Source organism: Dendrobates tinctorius, unplaced genomic scaffold (assembly GCF_039654945.1).
Source record: "Dendrobates tinctorius isolate UK_male_01 unplaced genomic scaffold, ASM3965494v1 ptg000120l, whole genome shotgun sequence".
NCBI lineage: Eukaryota > Metazoa > Chordata > Amphibia > Anura > Dendrobatidae > Dendrobates > Dendrobates tinctorius.
This window is the reverse complement of record NW_027361788.1, coordinates 12,954,067-12,974,760: the sequence shown is the minus strand read 5'-3', so window position 1 is coordinate 12,974,760 and position 20,694 is coordinate 12,954,067. Positions and strand designations below refer to the sequence as shown.

Genomic DNA, 20,694 nt, shown 5'->3' with positions numbered 1-20,694 from the left:
ATCTCAGAACTGATGAGACTGGTGTACTTGTCTTGAAAATTCATGTCACAATGCATTAAACTGAGTGTTTTAGGAGGTCAAAATGTATTCAGTCTCCACCCACTCACCCAGCCTGCCAGTCAGCTGCAGCTTATACTTAGCACTACCAGATTTCAGCAGGGAAGAGGGACATTGAGGATCTGGAAATCAGGCTAGAAGGGCACTGCTCATCTGGTTTGTCAGTTTAAACCACTCCCAGTAATCTGTAAGTGCCTATCTAAGAGCAGGGGGATTGTCTCAAGTTTGACTATACAGACTCCCCCCTGCGCCAATTGATCGGCCCAGAGTAGGGAGAGTGGCTCAGACTACCATTTTGCATACAGAAAGCTTTAAATATGTGAATGAGGTATTGAAAATCAGAACAACATTGGCAGGAAGGTTAAAAAGGAGGGCACCAAGAATCCCATCATTGTGCATTTATTGTGAGTTTTTCTTTATAGCGAGGAAAAGGTTTCTTTAACCTTTACTAAATTAATGAGGAATCATTTTTAGCAAATATATCTTTATTGGGAGCTGTCTCCTGGTATCCAAATGACAAATCTGGATGTCCGAGTACATAATGAAGGCGAAAAGCAGATTTACAATAGATTTAATAAACTATTTATTACTGAATGAATAAACAAAAAAGTTAAAGACAAACTTTTATTTAACAAATTATATTAAGAATACACACTAATATCACAAGGAAAAAAAATCCCCTTCTTAAAATACAGGGTGTCCTGTTAAATAAATATCAAATATTTGTATACATAAACTGCACACTTCCAAGAAAGCCCAACAGAAAATGCACAGATCAGCACATTTCTGGACAGATTTCCTTGAATTTGTTGTCCGGAAATGTAAAAACGGCTTGTTTCACAGCACATATATAGAGGAGTAGCGATTGCACAGGATACTGGGTGACCATAGGGTTTGGCTTTCTAAACACCACCTATGAACAGAGGTGGGACAATTTCTGTAAGAAAGCAACTATGTTTTTGTAATCCTGCACAATCCAGTTTTCTAAGCCTAAATATTAATCATTTGTTCTTTTGCCCGTAGCATTAAGAGTAACGATTCTCCATGCAATGTTAAATTATCCATTTTTTATGATTTACTTGATTCTCTTACTTTGCTTCTTTATCTCCCAAACATTAGGTTGAGGTGCCCATTTCATGCTTCTTTAGAAGCTGCTTTCAATTGCTGCAAAGCCAAAAGATCCATACTCTGTTTACACTACACTGTATAGGAATTTCCCAGTACAATACTAGATGGGAAAGCAAAGAGGTTTAGAGATGGAAGTCCGATAAGACGGATTAGAAATAATGTAACATCTTGGTAGAGCAGCAATTAAAAGCAGCTTCTAAAGAAGCATGAACTGACCATGTAAAACAGCATGGCATTTGTGAGAAAAGGAAGTAAGATAAGGTAATGAAGTACAGAGTACAAAAACTCATTTGCAGTGCCTGGAACATTAATCAAAAATAATAAAGTTCAGTTACTCTTTCATGAATTATGAATAAAAGAAATAAAAAAAAAAATTCTGCCTTTCTGAATTAGGTCTATATTGCAAAGGCTAATTGAAAAATCTGGGGCAAATTTTTTCTGCAGTGTATCTGTATCCCTTATATCACTCTATATTTCTTACATATTTAATATGGGAGATCTGCTCTAGTAGTTGACTATAGTCCTTAAAAAGCAGGAGACATTATTCCATTCAGACCCTGTTCACACTGCATTTCTTTAGTGCATTCTGGGGTTTAATTGGATTCTTCCTAAAACCAGGAATCAGATGGACACCATAAACCGCAATGACACGGAGTTCAAACTGAACTCAATTTGTGTTTTTTTCTTAAAAGTGTTCATAGGTTCAGACGGGCATGGAAAAGTAGTGTCATCGCAGTCCATGACCCTGACGAGGGTTCATCGGAGTCCAGCCCAAGTCTCATTTTTAGGGGGATTCAGACAGAACCCCTGAACGCACGTCAGAAATGTGGAATGAACAGGGCTTATCAAACAACATACTAAGAGAAAATTCGACCATCACATTTTTGTGGTTCCCCCCGAAGCAGCCACTGTCCCCATCAAAATGCCACAAATTACGTTCGGTGTCAGAGTGCAATAAGTAGAGGATAATACACACTCTGAACCAATTCAATGGAGGCAGCTCTACTGGGGAAAAATAACACGCAGAGCTCAGTAGTACTGACACTGTAAAGAGCAAGGATGGAAAAATGGAGGTTCTAGGGTGAGTACTGAATGGACACATACAGTCCCCAAACTCAACTAGAGCAAAATCTATTGCATACAAAAAAGAAATTAAGGGCACCCCAAAAGCTACATATACCCAGAGATCCAAAAGGGTAAGAGGACTCAAAGTGGTTTTCTAACAGCAATTTATCTTCAGAAGTGTTCCCTTTTCCCTGGATTTATCGCATAGAGGGGTACATAGCGACTATCTTCTATATCTACAAAGTTCATATTCTAATCAGAATACTGTACATCCAAGTATAAATGAACCTGGGATGTTCAATAGTTGCATGGATGTAGAATTAGTAGAAGCAATGGCAATCAGAGGGTTATTCTGTAGTTGTCTCTTGAGCAGCTCACAACTCTGCCGTCTCCTTACTTCTTGGTTCCCGGCAGTGTAGGCTTTCCACCTATAACTCTCAGCAGTTTTGCTGTAACACATTCAGGTATTAGTGGCTTGTTCTGGAGTATACAGTTATCACTGTATTTACATGTAGAGACAATGGTGCATTTGAAAATGCACATGGCTCTGGCCGTGAGAGCAATGATGGTTAGGGTCGAGGAATTATGGTTACACAGAACTGATAAGAGCAGCTCATCAGGAGATGACAGGTTGAAGGCGAGCAGCTAACTTGTATAGAAATCAATGGGCTGTAGAAAGGTGGATGGGATGTTAAGAGTTAACTCATGTCCTGAAATATAACTACTGCGCACACTTGGCCACTGTTTGGCAGGTAAGAGTTGTCAAGCTTCATAGACACAAGTTGTACAGCAGAATGACAGCAGATAGAAAAAGCAAGTTTCAAACTTATTTCCATGCTAATTAAAGCAACTTAACTTGAGAATACCCCTTTAAAATGGTCTTTACAACATGGTCACGGACCCTACAAAAACCGTAGCAGAAAGAGTTGTTACTTTTACAATAAGGTCGGGAAACAGTTCTCACTCAGACTCTTGGAAGTAAAGAACAGCACCAGAGCAAGACCTGTAGGGATCGGTGGAGGTGGTACACCGTATTTTTTTGAATTTTTTTTAAATATTTGTAACAGTTTTATTGGCTGGAAACCCCTTTGACTTTATAAAAAAAAAAAAAATATCACACGGCTATACCTATATTTTACTGCATGGACATCTTAAATTATAGAAGCTAAGAAACTATAGGTATTAAGTGTGCATAAGCCAACGAAAATTTATATAAAGTTTCAGAAGTTTTTGAAATGAGGAAACCCCTTTATTTGCCAATTTACTTTTAAAATAGACCCTCCAAAATCTTCACTGCCAATGGGACAACAACTGGTTAAACGAGAGGGACCAAACTCTGCTCGTTCATTATCTTCCTTTTTTGAAATTACGGAATACATTTTTTTTCCTACAGTCCATTTAATATTTAATTAAGAGTCCGGCTCTCGCACAATATTGTATTACAGCCTGCAGAATTGCCGCTCATAAACCTCCAGCATTTTTAATTTAGAAGAATAATTACAAGAAATCAGTTGGTTATGAAATGTATCCTGTATGTATCTTACACAAAAAGAATTCTAAACACCCCCAAAGAGTATCAGGCTTATGCCATCTGTCTAACATCTAATCTGATCTCAGCTTCAGAAAAGCAGAAATCACCCTCGTTTGTGCTTATGCTTTATACACAGAGGTCATTTGTGCTGAAGGGGGCGAGAGGAGCTACATTAAAAATTAATTGAAGTTGTGAAAAGAAATGAGTTTTTCATATTGCCTGCCGCTGTTAAATATCTCTTGTGCTGTTAAAGGCATTGGCCACTTTGTAGCTAAAGACTGAAAAAGGCAATAAACTGTGATGTCATGCTAAAGGTAGAAGAACACAGCATCATCTGTGCAACACGTGAACAGACACGACCATTTCAGCATCCATACAATGAAAAATGGTGGAGGCCACATATCTCCTTCTGACTGCTTTATTGGATATCTCCTTACTGCACTTTCACAGATGCAGGAGGTGGTCGCTGCCCAAATCTGTGCAAGCGCTGAACACACAAATGGCGACAATCTAGCAAGGGCCATGAGAATCTCTCTAATATCAATATTTGATTTTTTCGGAAGCAGAAATAGCCCTATCCATTATTTAGATGGTGCCTAGATTGTTAGCATGAGGTTTTTACTAGCACAGGGAGAAATTAATATTTTGGTACTTTTACTTTATTCAGGACATCAGTTTATTTTATTATTTTTTTGCCTTTTATCAATTTGGTCTATAAAAGTAGACAACCCATTTAAAGGTAATCAGTCATCAGATTTTTGCCACTGAAACTGAGTGCAGCATGATATAGCGTGACATGTCACTTACTGGGCTACTTGCTATAATTTTGATTAAAAAAAAAAAAAATCACTATTTTATCAGTAGGAGATTATCACTAGAGGACTGGTAAACCTGCAGTCAGGTAGTCCTCCACATTCATGAGTTCTTCTTAACCCCTCCCACACATTTTATTGGCAGTTTTCTGTGTATAGGCAGAAAGCAGCCAATCAGATGTGTGGACGAGGTTATACAGAGCTCAGCATTCAGAACTGCTAGATCTGCAGCAGAGAAACCAGGGATTTTAAACAAAACTGCAGCAAGCAGCCCAGTAAGTGACACATGGCTGGAAGTAGGGTAACTGCGCCTTCATCTTGCTATTCTCAGATGTGGTAGCAAAAACCAAGTGACAGATTCCCTTTAAGGCATTCCATAGGCTCGGACCTTGAAGTCTGATAAAAGGATTTACTCTGAATACTTGTCCACAAACTGTACCTATACTAATACTCTTTAAACTAGGGTTTCCTACATACAAGATGGTTACTGACTGGGTCCTAGAAGTTGTGTACTTAGCCATCTTTTTTATTAAACAGAAAGACTCAACAGTGATCACCTATAAGTTATGGGGTCTCAATTGGTCCAATCTGACAAGTGCGTGGCCCACTGGGAGATAGATTTGGTCAATATAGCGTGAGATTTGCCCAACCTATGGTGGTCTACCACACATTGGCATTCCAAAGTTATCTATTAAAGGGTTTTTTCATCACAAAACTTTAGGACATATCCATATGGTAGATGTAGATCCCACCTCTCTCCAGTACACGGGTCCCCCTCTGGTCTCTCGATCTAACTCTTGCAGTGATAAGAGGTAGTTACGCATGCGCACATGCTCAGCAGTTTTCAGGACCCCTATAAAATTCAATGGAGAGAGCAGAGCATGCGGACCCTCCTTATGAAGATACGTGATGGTCCCAGGTATGGAAATAAGAGGTCCTGTGAAAATGTCTGTGTAGACACATCCATTTAACATACATGTTTTACCGAAATGGGTAAAGTAAACCCTTTCTAATTCTTCATTTAGCGACCTTAAAGAGTAACTGAACTTCCAAGGTTTTGAGTGATGGAGATCCTGGTGCTGAGACCTCCTCCATCGCTTGCTGAAACAAAGGAGTGCTCTGTTCTCCTCGAGAAGATGAAGATGAGCAAGTCTTCTGCTGTCCCCACCTTCTATGAACTTCCACCCAATTATTTCAGGGATTGTGGGGGGTCTCAGTACCCGGAACCCCACTGAACAAAATTTTTTTTATTTTTTTTCTAACTTTATACCTTACTTTTCGCCAAGGTTGTAAAACGTATGATCATGGGATATTTACGCTGCTGAGCACTTTGTGTAGGTGTCAGCTTCCCTCATATCACAGATGGTATAAAAAAGTGCGTTTTGGCCGATGGCGTAACGCTACGTGCCGCCGTCCTGGACTGCTCATGGCTATCGCATCTATAGAGACTGGAAGTGTGCAGACCAACTTCGCACTGGTTAACACTGGTGAGCACAGAGCTGCGGAGCTCGACGTGGATAGAACGACTCAACTTGGGGTTGTGTGTTTTTTTCGTTTTCAGTCGCTATATTTACAAAATACCAATACAAAAAAAAAAAAACCTGTTAGAAAAAAAATCCCACCAACTCTTCACGACTGCCTCTTTGGCAGGGCAGGGGTTACAAGTTATGGTTAGCAGCAATGGGTTCTGCTCAGTAGTACTTGTGCGCGCCAAATGCATTAGGCCATCTTCCCAGATCTCAAGGCGGGGGCATCTGTTGGCAACGGGCAGGACTGGGGGGCAGGCGGGCGGCAGCGCTCTGTTCTGTTCTGAAGCTGTAGTCATACTGTGGGGAGACAAAAGCGGAAAAGGTTGTCAGAAGGTTATTATTCATACAGATTACCCGCTAACGGGCGGATACAGCGAGCGGATAGAACATTATAGCACTGCCATCTTGTGGCCAAAGAGAAAATTGCTACACATCACCAAATGAGTATTCTATAGCTCACAAGCAAGTATATGGGCAGACATCATAGGTCTTTCATCTCCCAAGTCCTACCTAAGAGCTGAGCCCGCTTGGTACATAACCAGCGCCCAACAATAATTGGCTAGCTCTAATCAAATTTACATAACCTTTTAAATGCTACTGTGAAGTGTGTAAGGGCCCCGTCACACATAACGACTCTACAGCGATCCCGCAAACGATACGACCAGATAAGGATCGTTGTTGCATCGCTGTGTGATCTCTGGTGAGATGTCAAACTGACGATATATCGCGACCCATAGCGACCTTTGTAACGATCTTGGTGGTCGTTGAAATCCTGTCACACTACTTTTGTTCTGACGATGCAGTGCACGATGAGGGCGGTACTTTGTGACGTTTGCAGGCACCCAGGCGTGGATTAGCGTTGCCTTTTCCGTGCCCCCTAATCTCCGATTGGTGGTCACTACTGCGCTCTGATTGGCAGAGCATTTCTTTCTTTGCTTGACCCTATGAAAAGGCAACCTCACAGTGCTTCTGTTCTTTGTTCCTGCCAGCATATTTCAGATCACTAAGATCAGGAGATCCGTTGATGAATTGATATAGCAGTGTGGAATTGCAGCCAGAGAAACGCTATTTCGATGTGTTGACCAGCAAGGAGGGACAAAGAACACAAACGCGGCTATGCTGCCTTCTTCACGGGTCAGGAACAAAGAAGAAAAGCGCCACTGTTACATTCTTTAAGGGCAAGGGCGCCAATCAGAACGCAGTAGCGGCCACCAATCCGAGCTGAGGGGCGCGGAAAAGGCACCGCTTAAACACGCCTATTCTTTCTCGTTTCAAGTCGCTAGTGAGGTCGTTGGTTTGGTGTCAAACAGAACGATGCATGCTACCCAGCGGGGCCTCAACGACCAAAAAAATGTCCAGACTTTTCTGAAACGACCAGTGATCTCACAGCGGGGGCCTGGTCGCTGCTACCTGTCACACGTAGCGATATCGCTGGTAAGGTCGCTGTTGCGTCACAAAACTTGTGACTCAGCAGCGATCTCGCTGTGTGTGACGGGGCCTTAACAGCTGCATTTAATAGGTGGGATAAGGCGAGATCAGGGTGCACTATCAATTGTCAACATCATGGGTAAATAGTAGGGTGCAACACCTAGTCTGGATGACAGACTGTAAATAAGGGAGAGAAGAGACCAAACAAATGATGGTGTGCACACCGAACACAAAATAATCAGAAAAGAAATTGGGTTAAAATCCCTTAAAAACATATGACATCATGAGAGACAAATCACACCCCGGCACAAAAAATGACCATGAGGGACAAGTAAATAAATAGAGCTCCACAGATGAATAGGCCAGGCACAAAAAAAAAAAACCCAGTGCACATGTATAATGTGCACGGATACGAATCACTAGGTAATAAGGAGTACTCCTCAAAACATATGAACCATGTAAAGAGTGGCACTTCTGATCAGCCCGAAAATTAGATTATCCCCCTAACCATCTATGTAAAATATTGTATAGTGCATATGCAAGATAATTGGTATGGCTAAAGGGTAAGAGAGACAAATAGACCAGCAACCTGATATAAGATCAGCTGCATAAGGTGACCAGTGCACATTTAGCAGCAAGAAATGAATGCAAAAAATAAAGACGAAAAGCAAGGATCAGGTTGTGCTGGCTTGCACAGAAATGTGAGGTAAGAGCAAGGGATAAAGCCCCGATAAAGGTAACTACCTGACCGGTTTAGAGGGAGCTCATGTGAATAGCCGATTTGGACACACCTTCTCATTCAAAGAGTTTTCTTTATTTTCATGACTATGAAAGTTGTGGATTCACTCTGAAGGCATCAAAACAATGAATTTACACATGTGGAATTATATAATTAATAAAAAAGTGTGAAACAACTGAAAATATGTCTTATATTCTAGGTTCTTTAAAGTAGCCACCTTTTGCTTTGATTACTGCTTTGCACACTCTTGGCATTCGCTTGATGAGCTTCAAGAGGTAGTCACCGGAAATGGTTTTCACTTCACAGGTGTGCCCTGTCAGGTTTAATAAGTGGGATTTCTTGCCTTATAAATGGGGTTGGGACCATCAGTTGTGTTGTGCAGACGTCTGGGGGATTCACAGCCGATAGTCCTACTGAATAGACTGTTAGAATTTGTACTATGGCAAGAAAAAAGCAGCTAAGAAAAACGAGTGGCCACGATTACTTTAAGAAATGAAGGTCAGTCAGTCCGAAAAATTGGGAAAACTTTGAAACTGTCCCCAAGTGCAGTGGCAAAAACCATCAAGCGCTACAAAGAAACTGGCTCACATGAGGACCGCCCCAGGAAAGGACCAAGAGTCACCTCTGCTGCGGAGGATAAGTTCATCCGAGTCACCAGCCTCAGAAATTGCAGGTTAACAGCAGATCAGATTAGAGACCAGGTCAATGCCACACAGTTCTAGCAGCAGACACATCTCTACAACAACTGTTAAGAGGAGACTTTGTGCAGCAGGCCTTCATGGTAAAATAGCTGCTAGGAAACCACTGATAAGGACAGGCAACAAGCAGAAGAGACTTGTTTGGGCTAAAGAACACAAGGAATGGACATTAGACCAGTGGAAATCTGTGCTTTGGTCCGAGGAGTCCAAATTTGAGATCTTTGGTTCCCACCACCGTGTCTTTGTGCGACGCAGAAAAGGTGAACTGATGGACTCTACATGCCTTGTTCCCACCATGAAGCATGGAGGAGGTGGTGTGATGGTGTGGGGGTGCTTTGCTGGTGACACTGTTGGGGATTTATTAAAAAATTGAAGGCATACTGAACCAGAATGGCTACCACAGCATCTTGCAGCGGCATGCTATTCCATCCGGTTTGCGTTTAGTTGGATTATCATTTATTTTTCAACAGAGCAATGACCTCAAACATACCTCCAGGCTGTGTAAGGGCTATTTGACCAAGGAGGAGAGTGATGGGGTGCTATGCCAGATGACCTGGCCTCCACAGTCACCAGACCTGAACCCTATTGAGATGGTTTGGGGTGAGCTGGACCGCAGAGTGAAGGCAAAAGGGCCAACAAGTGCTAAGCATCTCTGGGAACTCCTTCAAGACTGTTGGAAGACCATTTCCGGTGACTACCTCTTGAAGCTCATCAACAGAATGCCAAGAGTGTGCAAAGCAGTAATCAAAGCAAAAGGTGGCTACTTTGAAGAACCTAGAATATAAGACATATTTTCAGTTCTTTCACACTTTTTTGTTAATAATATAATTAATTCCACATGTGTTAATTCATAGTATTGATGCCTTCAGAGTGAATCTACAATTTCCATAGTCATGAAAATAAAGAAAACTCTTTGAATGAGAAGGTATGTCCAAACTTTTGCTCTGACCTGTGTATAAACATATATATATATATATATATATATATATATATATATATATATATATATATATATATATATATATATATATATATATATAAATAAATATATATAATATAATATATGTTTATACACAGGTCAGAGCAAAAGTTTGGACATACCTTCTCATTCAAAGAGTTTTCTTTATTTATATATATCTATATATATCTTTATATATATATACACATACACACACACACATATACATACACATATGCATATATACAGGTTAATCACACATAGATTGTTTACTGGTGTGGGATGCGTGGCTCAATTTACTGAAGTGGTAGATTAAGCTAAAGATGCATAGGATGTGGTCCGGAAGTAAATAAAGATGTGCCCCCTAGTGTACATGAACGTCGGAGTGTCCAGCGGTAAATACCAGTAGTAAGTGCCGGGTTGGTGTAAAGTGCGCATGCGCGCACATCCAAACCCTGGACTAGAAATGGGGAAGAAGAATTGCGCATGCGCAAATAAATGCTCGATACAAGCAGTGAAGAAAATATGTGACGCACGCACATGCAAAAGGAAACCAAAATAGAATCTACTGAATATGCACTGAAGGAGGGCGGATCAAACTCCAGGACAATATCCCCATTGCATAGAATCAAAGGAGAGGCCGGCCTCAAACATATAGAGGTATCAGTGTGGACATAGCGTGAGCAAATAAGCCAGTGTGTCCAGCAGATAATACTGCAAAGGAAGTACAAGCACTTAACACATGATGATATCTCTGTTATGTATACAATCAGTTATGATTGGGCAAAATAGAATGAGTAGAAAAATGAGAAACGGGAGTGACAAATGAAAAATAAAAAGTAACAAAAAATATATATTTTTATCCTTTATAGAGGGAAGGGAAAGGAAAAAGGGAAAAGAAGCTTTTAAAAGTTTTTTTGTTCCATTTTATTTTTCATGTCACTCCCGTTTCTCACAGACATATGTATATACCTCTATGTAGACATACATATGTACCCCAATATGTTTCTAGGTATTATAATTATAGCAAATGCATCCAATTAGAAATGTAGCATATTTCTTCTGATAACCCATGTGCAGGACATTAGAGTAGCATAGATATTCATTGCTACAACCACTAACAAATAATGTAGCTAATTAACTGTCTGTCACTATACTGTAGGAGTAGTTGTAACCTACGGAAATGCCCTGCACATTTGGCAAGTGACATGGCTAAACAGAAGAACTATACATTTCTAATTGGAGGTATTTGCTAATTTTATTATTACACCTACTATATATAGGGATAGGACATTGGGGATGAGAATACCCCTTTAATGTACATCTCATGTTAATCAAAAATAGAATTAGAAGTCCCCTTAGAGTTATCTGACCTGCTTTTATATAGATACCAAACACTATACAGTATATTGCAATGTGTTACCATCTTTTCGGTTAGCCATTAAAAGGTATCAACCACTGAGGACTCTCAATTCTGAATATTTTTCAATACAGTATATACAAATATATACGGTATTCAATGGGAATCTATTAAGTGAAATTCTATGAAGTTTGTCAGTCCCGCTTAATATGAACAATTTGTGATTCAATCGAATTCCTTAAAAAAAAAAAAAAAAAAAAAAAAAAAAAAAAAAAATATGACAGATGCCTTTTAACACATTGCATAAGATTGCATCAGTCACATAAAGGTGACAAGACTTCATCCACAACCATGCAAAATCATAAAGCCTTGCAGCTGTAACACCACATAGTATAGTAAAGCCAGCTAAATAAATTTTTACTAAAAAAAAAGATCTGAATTCAGTGTCAGACGGTGGAGCTTGCGCAACACAAGCAACTGTACAGAGTTTTTGCATGTTTTGTGCAATCGTTTCGTAAAAGGAGGAAATTGGTTTTGAAAAATACAAAAGAAAAAAAATCTTTTTAAGCATTTATGTCCTTTTTTGACAAGAGTTGACTAACTGGAGTTGCAACGATTACAACATTGTCTACAGTTATAGTGTGCAAAATGCATGGCAAAAGAAAAAGTAGGGAAAGCAACACCATCGTCAGCAGCCGTCCTGCTGATAGTACTACTGAAGGCAGGTCACAATTGGTATCATTTGCCTCTGGGAAGCGTGTAAGGCTCCGTGCACACGCTGCGGAATCCGCTGCGGTTTTTTCCGCAGCGTCGGCACAGCGTTTTTATTTCCCATTCGTTAGAATGGTACTGTACACCGCAGCTAAAACTGCTGCGGGTCCGCAGCGGCCAAAACCGCTGCGGAAACGCAGCGGAATCCGCAGCGTGTGCACGTACCCTTAGTGTGGAGGAAACTGAGTGAATGTGTGCACTACATATCACATCACTTGTTTCAGACACAGTTACCTCTGACAGTGACATTATCAGTTTGAATTAAAATTCTGCACAGGTCTGCCTGATTACAAACGACTAAGGCTGGTTTTACATTAGCGTTTAGCGCAGCGCATCGTGCGCGTCCAAGCACCCCTATGTTTAACATGGGGACGCATGGTCTAGCGTTTGCACGCGCACGTATGCATTTTCGTGTGCATCAGTTTTTTGCAGCGTGCGCCTAGGCGCGCCAGACGCAACCTGTTGCATTTTTGGTCCATCCAACCTGTGTCAAAAAAACGCATGTGCACGCTTGCACACGGAATGTGCCAAAAAAAAAAATCACATTACAGTCTATGGGAACGCAGGCATGCGCATGGACATGCGCACACCTGCGTTTAAAATCGCATGCGTTTTAAGAGTTAACATGGCTAGAAACTGGTTAAAATGCATGCGCCTAAAAAAGCAAACGCATGATGCATTTTTTGCATGCGTTTCTATTGCGCACGAAGCGCAGCACTAAAGAACGCTATTGTGAAACTAGTCTAAGAGATCATTTTTAACTTTTTTTTTCTTTCAACTTTTTTAAAAACATGAAAAGTTGGTGTTCCACTGTGTTTTTAAATGGGCTGATGGTTACTACTGTTTCTAGGACAAGGTCACTTTAACACAGTCACAACCTTGTTAATCATTCAGACATTTTTTGAGGTAGGAGAAAAACGGACCAAAGCCTCTGGTCAGACTCTGGGGTCGGGTCCGAGGGACGTCTGTTTTTCTGACAGTCCATGAAATTCAGACCACGCTGGGTTGTCACCCGAGTGCGGTCTGATTTTTTCACGGCCCCTTTGCTTTTTATTGACATGTCAGCAATAATCAGTGGATATTTGTCTGCAAAAAAAATCACAGATGTGAATGACCCCATAGACTAGCACATGTTCGAGTGCTCTCTGAAAAATACGGATGGTACTCGCATGTCTGTATGAGCTCTTAGTAGTGTCAAAGAGACTGAAAGGGATTGGATAAACACGGGTGACCTTATGCAACTCCTGGTATAAAAATTTAAAGGGAGCCTGTCACCTCATTTTTCAGCTATAAGCTGCGACCACTGCCTTTCAGGGCTTATCTACAGCATTCTATAAGGCTGTAGATAAGCCCCCAATCGACAGTGGCTGCAGCTTATATCGGAAAAACGAGGTGACAGGTTCCCTTTAAGGAGTTCTTCTTTGTTTGATGGCTTGTGACTATCCATCTTCCGCTTGATTACATTCCAGAGGTTTTCAATGGGGTTCAGGTCTGGAGATTGGGCTGCCCATGACAGGTATTTGATGTGGTGGTCCTTCATCCACACATTGATTGACCTAGCTGTGTGGCATGGCGCATTGTCCTGATGGAAAAACCAGTCCTCAGAGTTGGGGAACATTGGCTGAGCAGAAGGAATCAACTGTTTTTCCAGGATAACCTTGTATGCGGCTTGACTCATCTCATACATCCTTTGCAAAGATTAGCCTGCCCAATTCCTGCCTTGATGAAACATCCACAGATCATTACAGTTCCTCTAAATTTCACAGTGGGTGCAAGACACTGTGGCTTGTTCGCCTCCACTAGAGGGCACATGCTGCATACACAATGCTCTCCATAGTAAGCCAACATAAATTATTTACTACTCAAAGTGACTGTTCAAACTAAGCACAAACACTGTGTTCACCTTTATTTGTGCCGACTAGTTCAGCACACCCCCTACCTACCTGTTTTGCATATACCTCTGCCCTCCTCCTCTTCTGTGATTGACAGCTCAGTAATTACAGGAGCCAAAAAAGGTCACGTATAGATGGAAAACAAGTGAGTGGGAAGATACACTGAACTACTTGGCCACACCGAGGGTGCACCGAGCGCCTGTGCTCGTTTTCAACTGTTGTTCTGAGAAGACAACGCATCCGCCTCCTGATCCAACATTGACAGTTTCTGTAAATTCACTTTCTCTTGCCTTTATCAGACCAAACCACAAATGTAAAATATTGTACAGCACCATCATAGCGGTAAGAATACATTAAGTTTATTATTATACTCAAAGACGTTGAATTTAAAAGCGTTTATCAAAAGCATAAAATCCATCACATGGAATCAACCCATCCAACTCGTGTTTCATCTCACACTGCTTCTCTCCCAACATCAAAGTCCTTCTTTTATAGATCAATCCATTACAATACTATGCCAGATTTTTGCTTCCTAATCTGATGTAGGAGCAGAGACCCTGATTCCAGCGCTATGTCACTTACTAGGCTGCTTTCTGTAGTTTTGATAAAATCATTGTTTGATAAGCAGGAGATTAGATTATCACTTGAGGACTAGTAAACCTGCTGCCTGGTAGTCCTGCATATTCATGAGCTCTGTATAACCCCACCCCCAACACTGATAGGCAGATTTCTGTGTACACTGTGCATAGGCAGGAAGCTGCCAAAGTGTGGGCAGCGCTATACACAGCTCAGCAGTCAGAGGATTAGTAGATCTTCAGGAGAGAATCTGAGATTTTATCAAAACTGCTGTAAGCAGCCCAATAAGTGACACATCGCTGTAATCACGGTCTCTTCCCTTACACTATGTTGCAAAAGACTACTGATAGGTACCATTTTAAAATTATTTTGAGAGACTTATAATACCAGTAAGTTTATTGCCTGAATATAATTTACCTACATTTTTATTCATGACAGTCCAAAAGGAAAGTGCAGGATGCAAGAAATCTCCATAAACATAAACTTATTATTAAATATCATAAAAAAATTATAGAGATCGCTAAATAAGTAAAAAACATGCCAAACCAGTAAATACAGGAAACTATGCCAGGTCCTGGACTAAACGGTTGTGAAACGCGCATCAGGTGAATGGTGGGGGAGAAATTGCATTATTTTCATGTCTTCTTAGGCATTTGTGGAATCCATAATTTATCCGGCTCATTTTATTTTGTCCACAGTGACCTCGACTACTTACCTTTTATCCCCCTGTGACTTATCACTATGACTTTTTTGATGGCATTTGTGTCTCGTCAATATTTGCACCCCTCTTTTTAATTCCGTAGCCTTATATTGCATTATATTTCTGCATGTTCATTTTGTGGCTCACCAATCATGTTTGTGTGTGCACTTTGGCATGTTTTAGTAATTTATCTATGGTGGGGAAAATAAGTAATTAATACTCTGACAATTTCACAAGTTTTCCCACCTACAAAGAATGGAGAGGTCTGTAATTTTTATCGTAGGTACACTTCAATTGTGAGACAATCTAAAAAAAATCCAGAAAAATCACACTGTATGATTTTTACACAATTAATTTGCATTTTATAGCATGAAATAAGTATTTGATACAATAGAAAAACATACTTTAATATTTGATACAGAAACCTTTGTTTGCAATTACAGAGATCAGAGTTTTCCTGTAGTTCTTGACCAAGTTTGCACACACTGCAGCAGGGATTTTGGCCCACTCCTCCATACAGATCTTTGAGGTTTTGGAGCGGTCATTGGGAAACATGGAGTTTCAGATCCCTCCAAAGATTTTCTATTGGGTTCGGGTCTTGAGACTGGCTGGGCCACTCCAGGACCTTGAAATGCTTCTTACGGATCTGCTCCCTAGCTTCCCTGGCTGTGTGTTTTGGGTCATTGTCATGCTGGAAGACCCAGCCACAACCCATCTTCAATGCCATTACTGAAGGAAGGAGACTGTTGGCCAAACTGTTGCGATACATGACCTCACCCATCCTCCTTCCAATACGGTGCAGTTATCCTGTCACCTTTGCAGAAAAGCACCCCCAAAGTATGATGTTTCCCCCCACCATGCTTCACGGTTGGGATGGTGTTCTTGGTGTTATGCGCATCCTTCTTCCTCCCAACACAGCAAGTGGAGTGGATACCAAAAAATTCTATTTTGGTCTCATCTGACCACATGACCTTCTCCCATGCCTCCTCCGGATCATCCACATGGTCATTTGTGAACTTGAAATGGGTCTGGACATGTTCTGGCTTGAGCAGGGGGACCTTGCATTCCCTGGAGGATTTTAATCCTTGATGGCATAGTGCATAGTGTTATTAACAGTAATGTTTGAGACTGTGGTCCCAGCTCTCTTCATGTCATTGACCAAGCACCCCTGTTTAAGTTTTGGGCTGATTCCTGACCTTTCTCAGAATCATCCTTACCCCACGAGGCAAGGTTTTGCATGTAACCCCAGATCGAGGAAACTTGACAGTCATCTTGTGTTTCTTCCATTTTCTAATAACTGTGCTAACAGTTGCTGCCTTCTCACAAAGCTGATTGCTTAATGTCCTGTAGCCCATCCTAGCCTTGTGCAGGGTTACAACTTTGTCCCTGGTGTCCTCAGACAGCTCTTTGGTCTTGGCCATGGTGGAGAGGTTGGAGTGTGATTGAGTGTGTGGACAGGTGTCCTTTTTACAGGTAACGAGTTCAAACAGGTGCAATCAATACAGGTAATGAGTGAGGAATAGGAGGCTTCTTAAAGAAACACAGGTCTGTCAGAGCCAGAATTCTTGCTGGTGGGTAGGTGATCAAATACTTATTTCAAGGAATTTAATTATGGAAAAATCATGCAATGTGATTATCTGGTTTTTATTTTTAGATTCTGTCTCTCACAGGTGAAGTGTACCTACGATAAAAATTACAGCCTCCTCCATTCTTTGTAGGTGGGAAAATTTACAAAATTGGCAGTGTATCAAATACTTATTTTTCCCACTGTATACCATAATTTTTTTTAATGATATTTAATAATAAAAATCCATATATGTTTCATTGAGATTTCTTGCATCCTGCACTTTCTCCTTGTGGTCTATCATGCTATATGTGCACTGCAGGGTGAATAAACCTTGGCTTTGGACCATAGTTTTTCGGTTTCTACATTTGTATTCAGTTGTATACTCCGGATTACTGCTGCACCCGCACTCTGATTCTGTTATACGAGATGTAAACAAGAGCACCACCTAATTTTTAAGGTAGTATAGGAGTAGTTTTTTATTGGTCACTTGTAACTGGCAAACTTATGTGAATTGTACGTTTCTTGATACAACTTCTATTATTTATTATGCTTGAGCGTTTATATACTGTCATCGTATTCCACAGCCCTTTACAGACATCATGATCGCTATCCCCATCGGGGCTCACAATCTACATTCCCTATAAGTATGTCATTGGAGTGTGGGAGGAAACCGGAGAACCCGGAGGAAACCCACGCAAACACGGGGAGACATACAAACTCCTTGTAGATGTTGTTCTTAACGTTTTCCTACTGCCTAGATGGTTCTGTGCTCTTCGGTCTGATAGAGTCCCTTTTTCTTACCTCTATGGTCCAAAAGGAAGGTAGTTAAAATGTAGCCTTCAATCATATACGATAGAAAAACTGGCAAAATGTGCTCATATTAAAAAAAAAAAAACATAATACTTGCACAGCCAAAATTCGTAAGCATTATGGGTAGTGTTGAGCATTCCGATACTGCAAATATCGGGTATCGGCCGATATTCGCTGTATCGGAGTTCCGATATTTTTACAATATCGAACAACGGAATCGGAAGTTCCCATAATGCAATGAGCCAGTTGTGTTAGCCATGTTAACTAATGGCATGGCTGTAATTGGCTGCTGAAATGATGTCATCATGATGCGCGGTCTGTGCGGGCCTGCCGGGGGTCGTGTGTGTGTGCAGGCATCGTCTGATGGGACTACAAGTCCCATCGGTCTATGCCTGCTACAATGACAGTGATTGACACATTAGCCAATGATGGGACAGTAGTAGTCCCATCATCCGGCTAATGTAAAAAAAAACAAAACAAAAAAAAAACACACATACATACTACATAAAGTATATACAACATTCATACATACTACATACATACTACATGCATGCTACATAATACATTCATACAACATACATACTACATACTACATACACTCACTGGCCACTTTATTAGGTACACCATGCTAGTAACGGGTTGGACCCCCTTTTGCCTTCAGAACTGCCTCAATTCTTCGTGGCAGAGATTCAACAAGGTGCTGGAAGCATTCCTCAGAGATTTTGGACCATATTGACATGATGGCATCACACAGTTGGCGCAGATTTGTCGGCTGCACATCCCTGATGCGAATCTCCCGTTCCACCACATCCCAAAGATGCTCTACTGGATTGAGATCTGGTGACTGAGGAGGCCATTTGAGTACAGTGAACTCATTGTCATGTTCAAGAAACCAATCTGAGATGATTCGAGCTTTATGACATGGCGCATTATCCTGCTGAAAGTAGCCATCAGATGTTGGGTACATTGTGGTCATAAAGGGATGGACATGGTCAGCAACAATACTCAGGTAGGCTGTTGCGTTGCAACGATGCTCAATTGGTACCAAGGGGCCCAAAGAGTGCCAAGAAAAAATTCCCCACACCATGACACCACCACCACCAGCCTGAACCGTTGATACAAGGCTGGATGGATCCATGCTTTCATGTTGTTTACGCCAAATTCTGATCCTACCATCCGAATGTCGCAGCAGAAATCGAGACTCATCAGACCAGGCAACGTTTTTCCAATCTTCTACTGTCCAATTTCGATGAGCTTGTGCAAATTGTAGCCTCAGTTTCCTGTTCTTAGCTGAGAGGAGTGGTACCCAGTGTGGTCTTCTGCTGCTGTAGCCCATCTGCCTCAAAGTTCGACGCACTGTGCGTTCAGAGATGCTCTTCTGCCTACCTTGGTTGTAACGGGTGGCAATTTGAGTCACTGTTGCCTTTCTATCAGCTCGAACCAGTATGCCCATTCTCCTCTGACCTCTGGCATCAACAAGGCATTTCCGGCCACAGAACTGCCGCTCACTGGATTTTTTTTCTTTTTCGGACCATTCTCTGTAAACCCTAGAGATGGTTGTGCGTGAAAATCCCAGTAGATCAGCAGTTTCTGAAATACTCAGACCAGCCCTTCTGGCACCAACAATCATGCCACGTTCAAAGGCACTCAAATCACCTTTCTTCCCCATACTGATGCTCGGTTTGAACTGCAGGAGATTGTCTTGACCATGTCTACATGCCTAAATGCACTGAGTTGCCGCCATGTGATTGGCTGATTAGAAATTAAGTCTTAACACACAGTTGGACAGGTGTACCTAATAAAGTGGCCAGTGAGTGTATATACTACATTCATACAACATACATACTACAGTCATACAACATACATACTACATAATACATACTACACATTCATACAACATGCTACATACATACTACATACATACAGTACATATAGAGTACATACTCACCATCACTTGTCACTTTGATCCCCGAAGCCAGTGTCATCTCAATGTAAAAAATATTAAAATAACAAACAACCAATATACTCCCTGATCCGCAGAAATCCACGAGTGTCCCACGACGATCTCCTGCAGTGCATCACTGAGAGGTTACTATAGTTCACTGGTCTCACTTTATGGCAAAAGCTACGTGGGAACTTTACTGTATCGGAGGAATACAGTGCGGAACGATACCTACCTCCTGTCATTGTATTCCTGGTGCCCCTAGAGAGCGGTCGCATCAGATGATGCTGCTGTTCTCCACGGGAGATCGTCGTGGGACACTTGTGGATTTCTGTGGATCATGGAGTATATTGGTTGTTTGTTATTTTAATATTTTTTACAGATGACACTGGCTTCAGGGATCAAAGTGACAAGTGATGGTGAGTATGTACTCTATGTTATATGTACTGTATGTCTATATGTATGTATTGTATGAATGTATTGTATGTAGTATGTATGTAGTATGTTGTATGTCTGTAGCATGTTTTATGTATGTTGTATGTATGTAGTATGTATGTAGTATGTACTATGTATGTTGTATGAATGTAGTATTTAGTATGAATGTAGTATATATAAAGTATGTATGTAGTATGTATGTTGTATGAATGTAGTATATATGTAGTATGTATGTATGTTGTATGAATGTAGTAAATATGTAGTATGTATGTTGTATGATTGTAGTATATATGAAGTTATGCATGTATGTTGTATGAATGTAGTATATATGATGTATGTATGTAGTATATATGTATTATGTATGTATGTAGTATGAATGTAGTATGTATGTTGTATGAATGTAGTAAGTATGTTGTATGAATGTAGTATGTATGTAGTATGTATGTAGTATGTATGTATGTAGTATGTATGTATGTAGTATGTATGTTTTTTTTTTTACATTCAACACATTAGCCGGATGATGGGACTACTACTGTCCCATCATTGGCTAATGTGTCAATCACTGTCATTGTAGCAGGCATAGCCCGATGGGACTTGTAGTCCCATCGGACGATGCCTGCACACACACACAACCCCCGGCAGGCCCGCACAGACCCCGCCCGCACACACAGTCTCCGCCCATGCACCGCCCACACT

At 41.0% G+C, this 20,694-nt stretch overlaps 1 protein-coding gene across 4 annotated transcripts in view; it reads right to left on the bottom strand.

Annotated features, from left to right (window-relative positions):
• Nucleotides 1-524: 524 nt before the first annotated feature.
• Nucleotides 525-20,694, bottom strand: part of MVB12B (multivesicular body subunit 12B) — a 156,898-nt gene continuing 136,728 nt past the window's right edge. For all 4 annotated transcript variants that reach the window (XM_073590757.1, XM_073590758.1, XM_073590759.1 and 1 more), the window contains one exon: nucleotides 525-6,419. In XM_073590757.1, coding sequence (XP_073446858.1) covers nucleotides 6,333-6,419 — 87 coding nt within the window. In that variant the 3' untranslated portion in view covers nucleotides 525-6,332. The remainder of the gene's footprint in view (nucleotides 6,420-20,694) is intronic.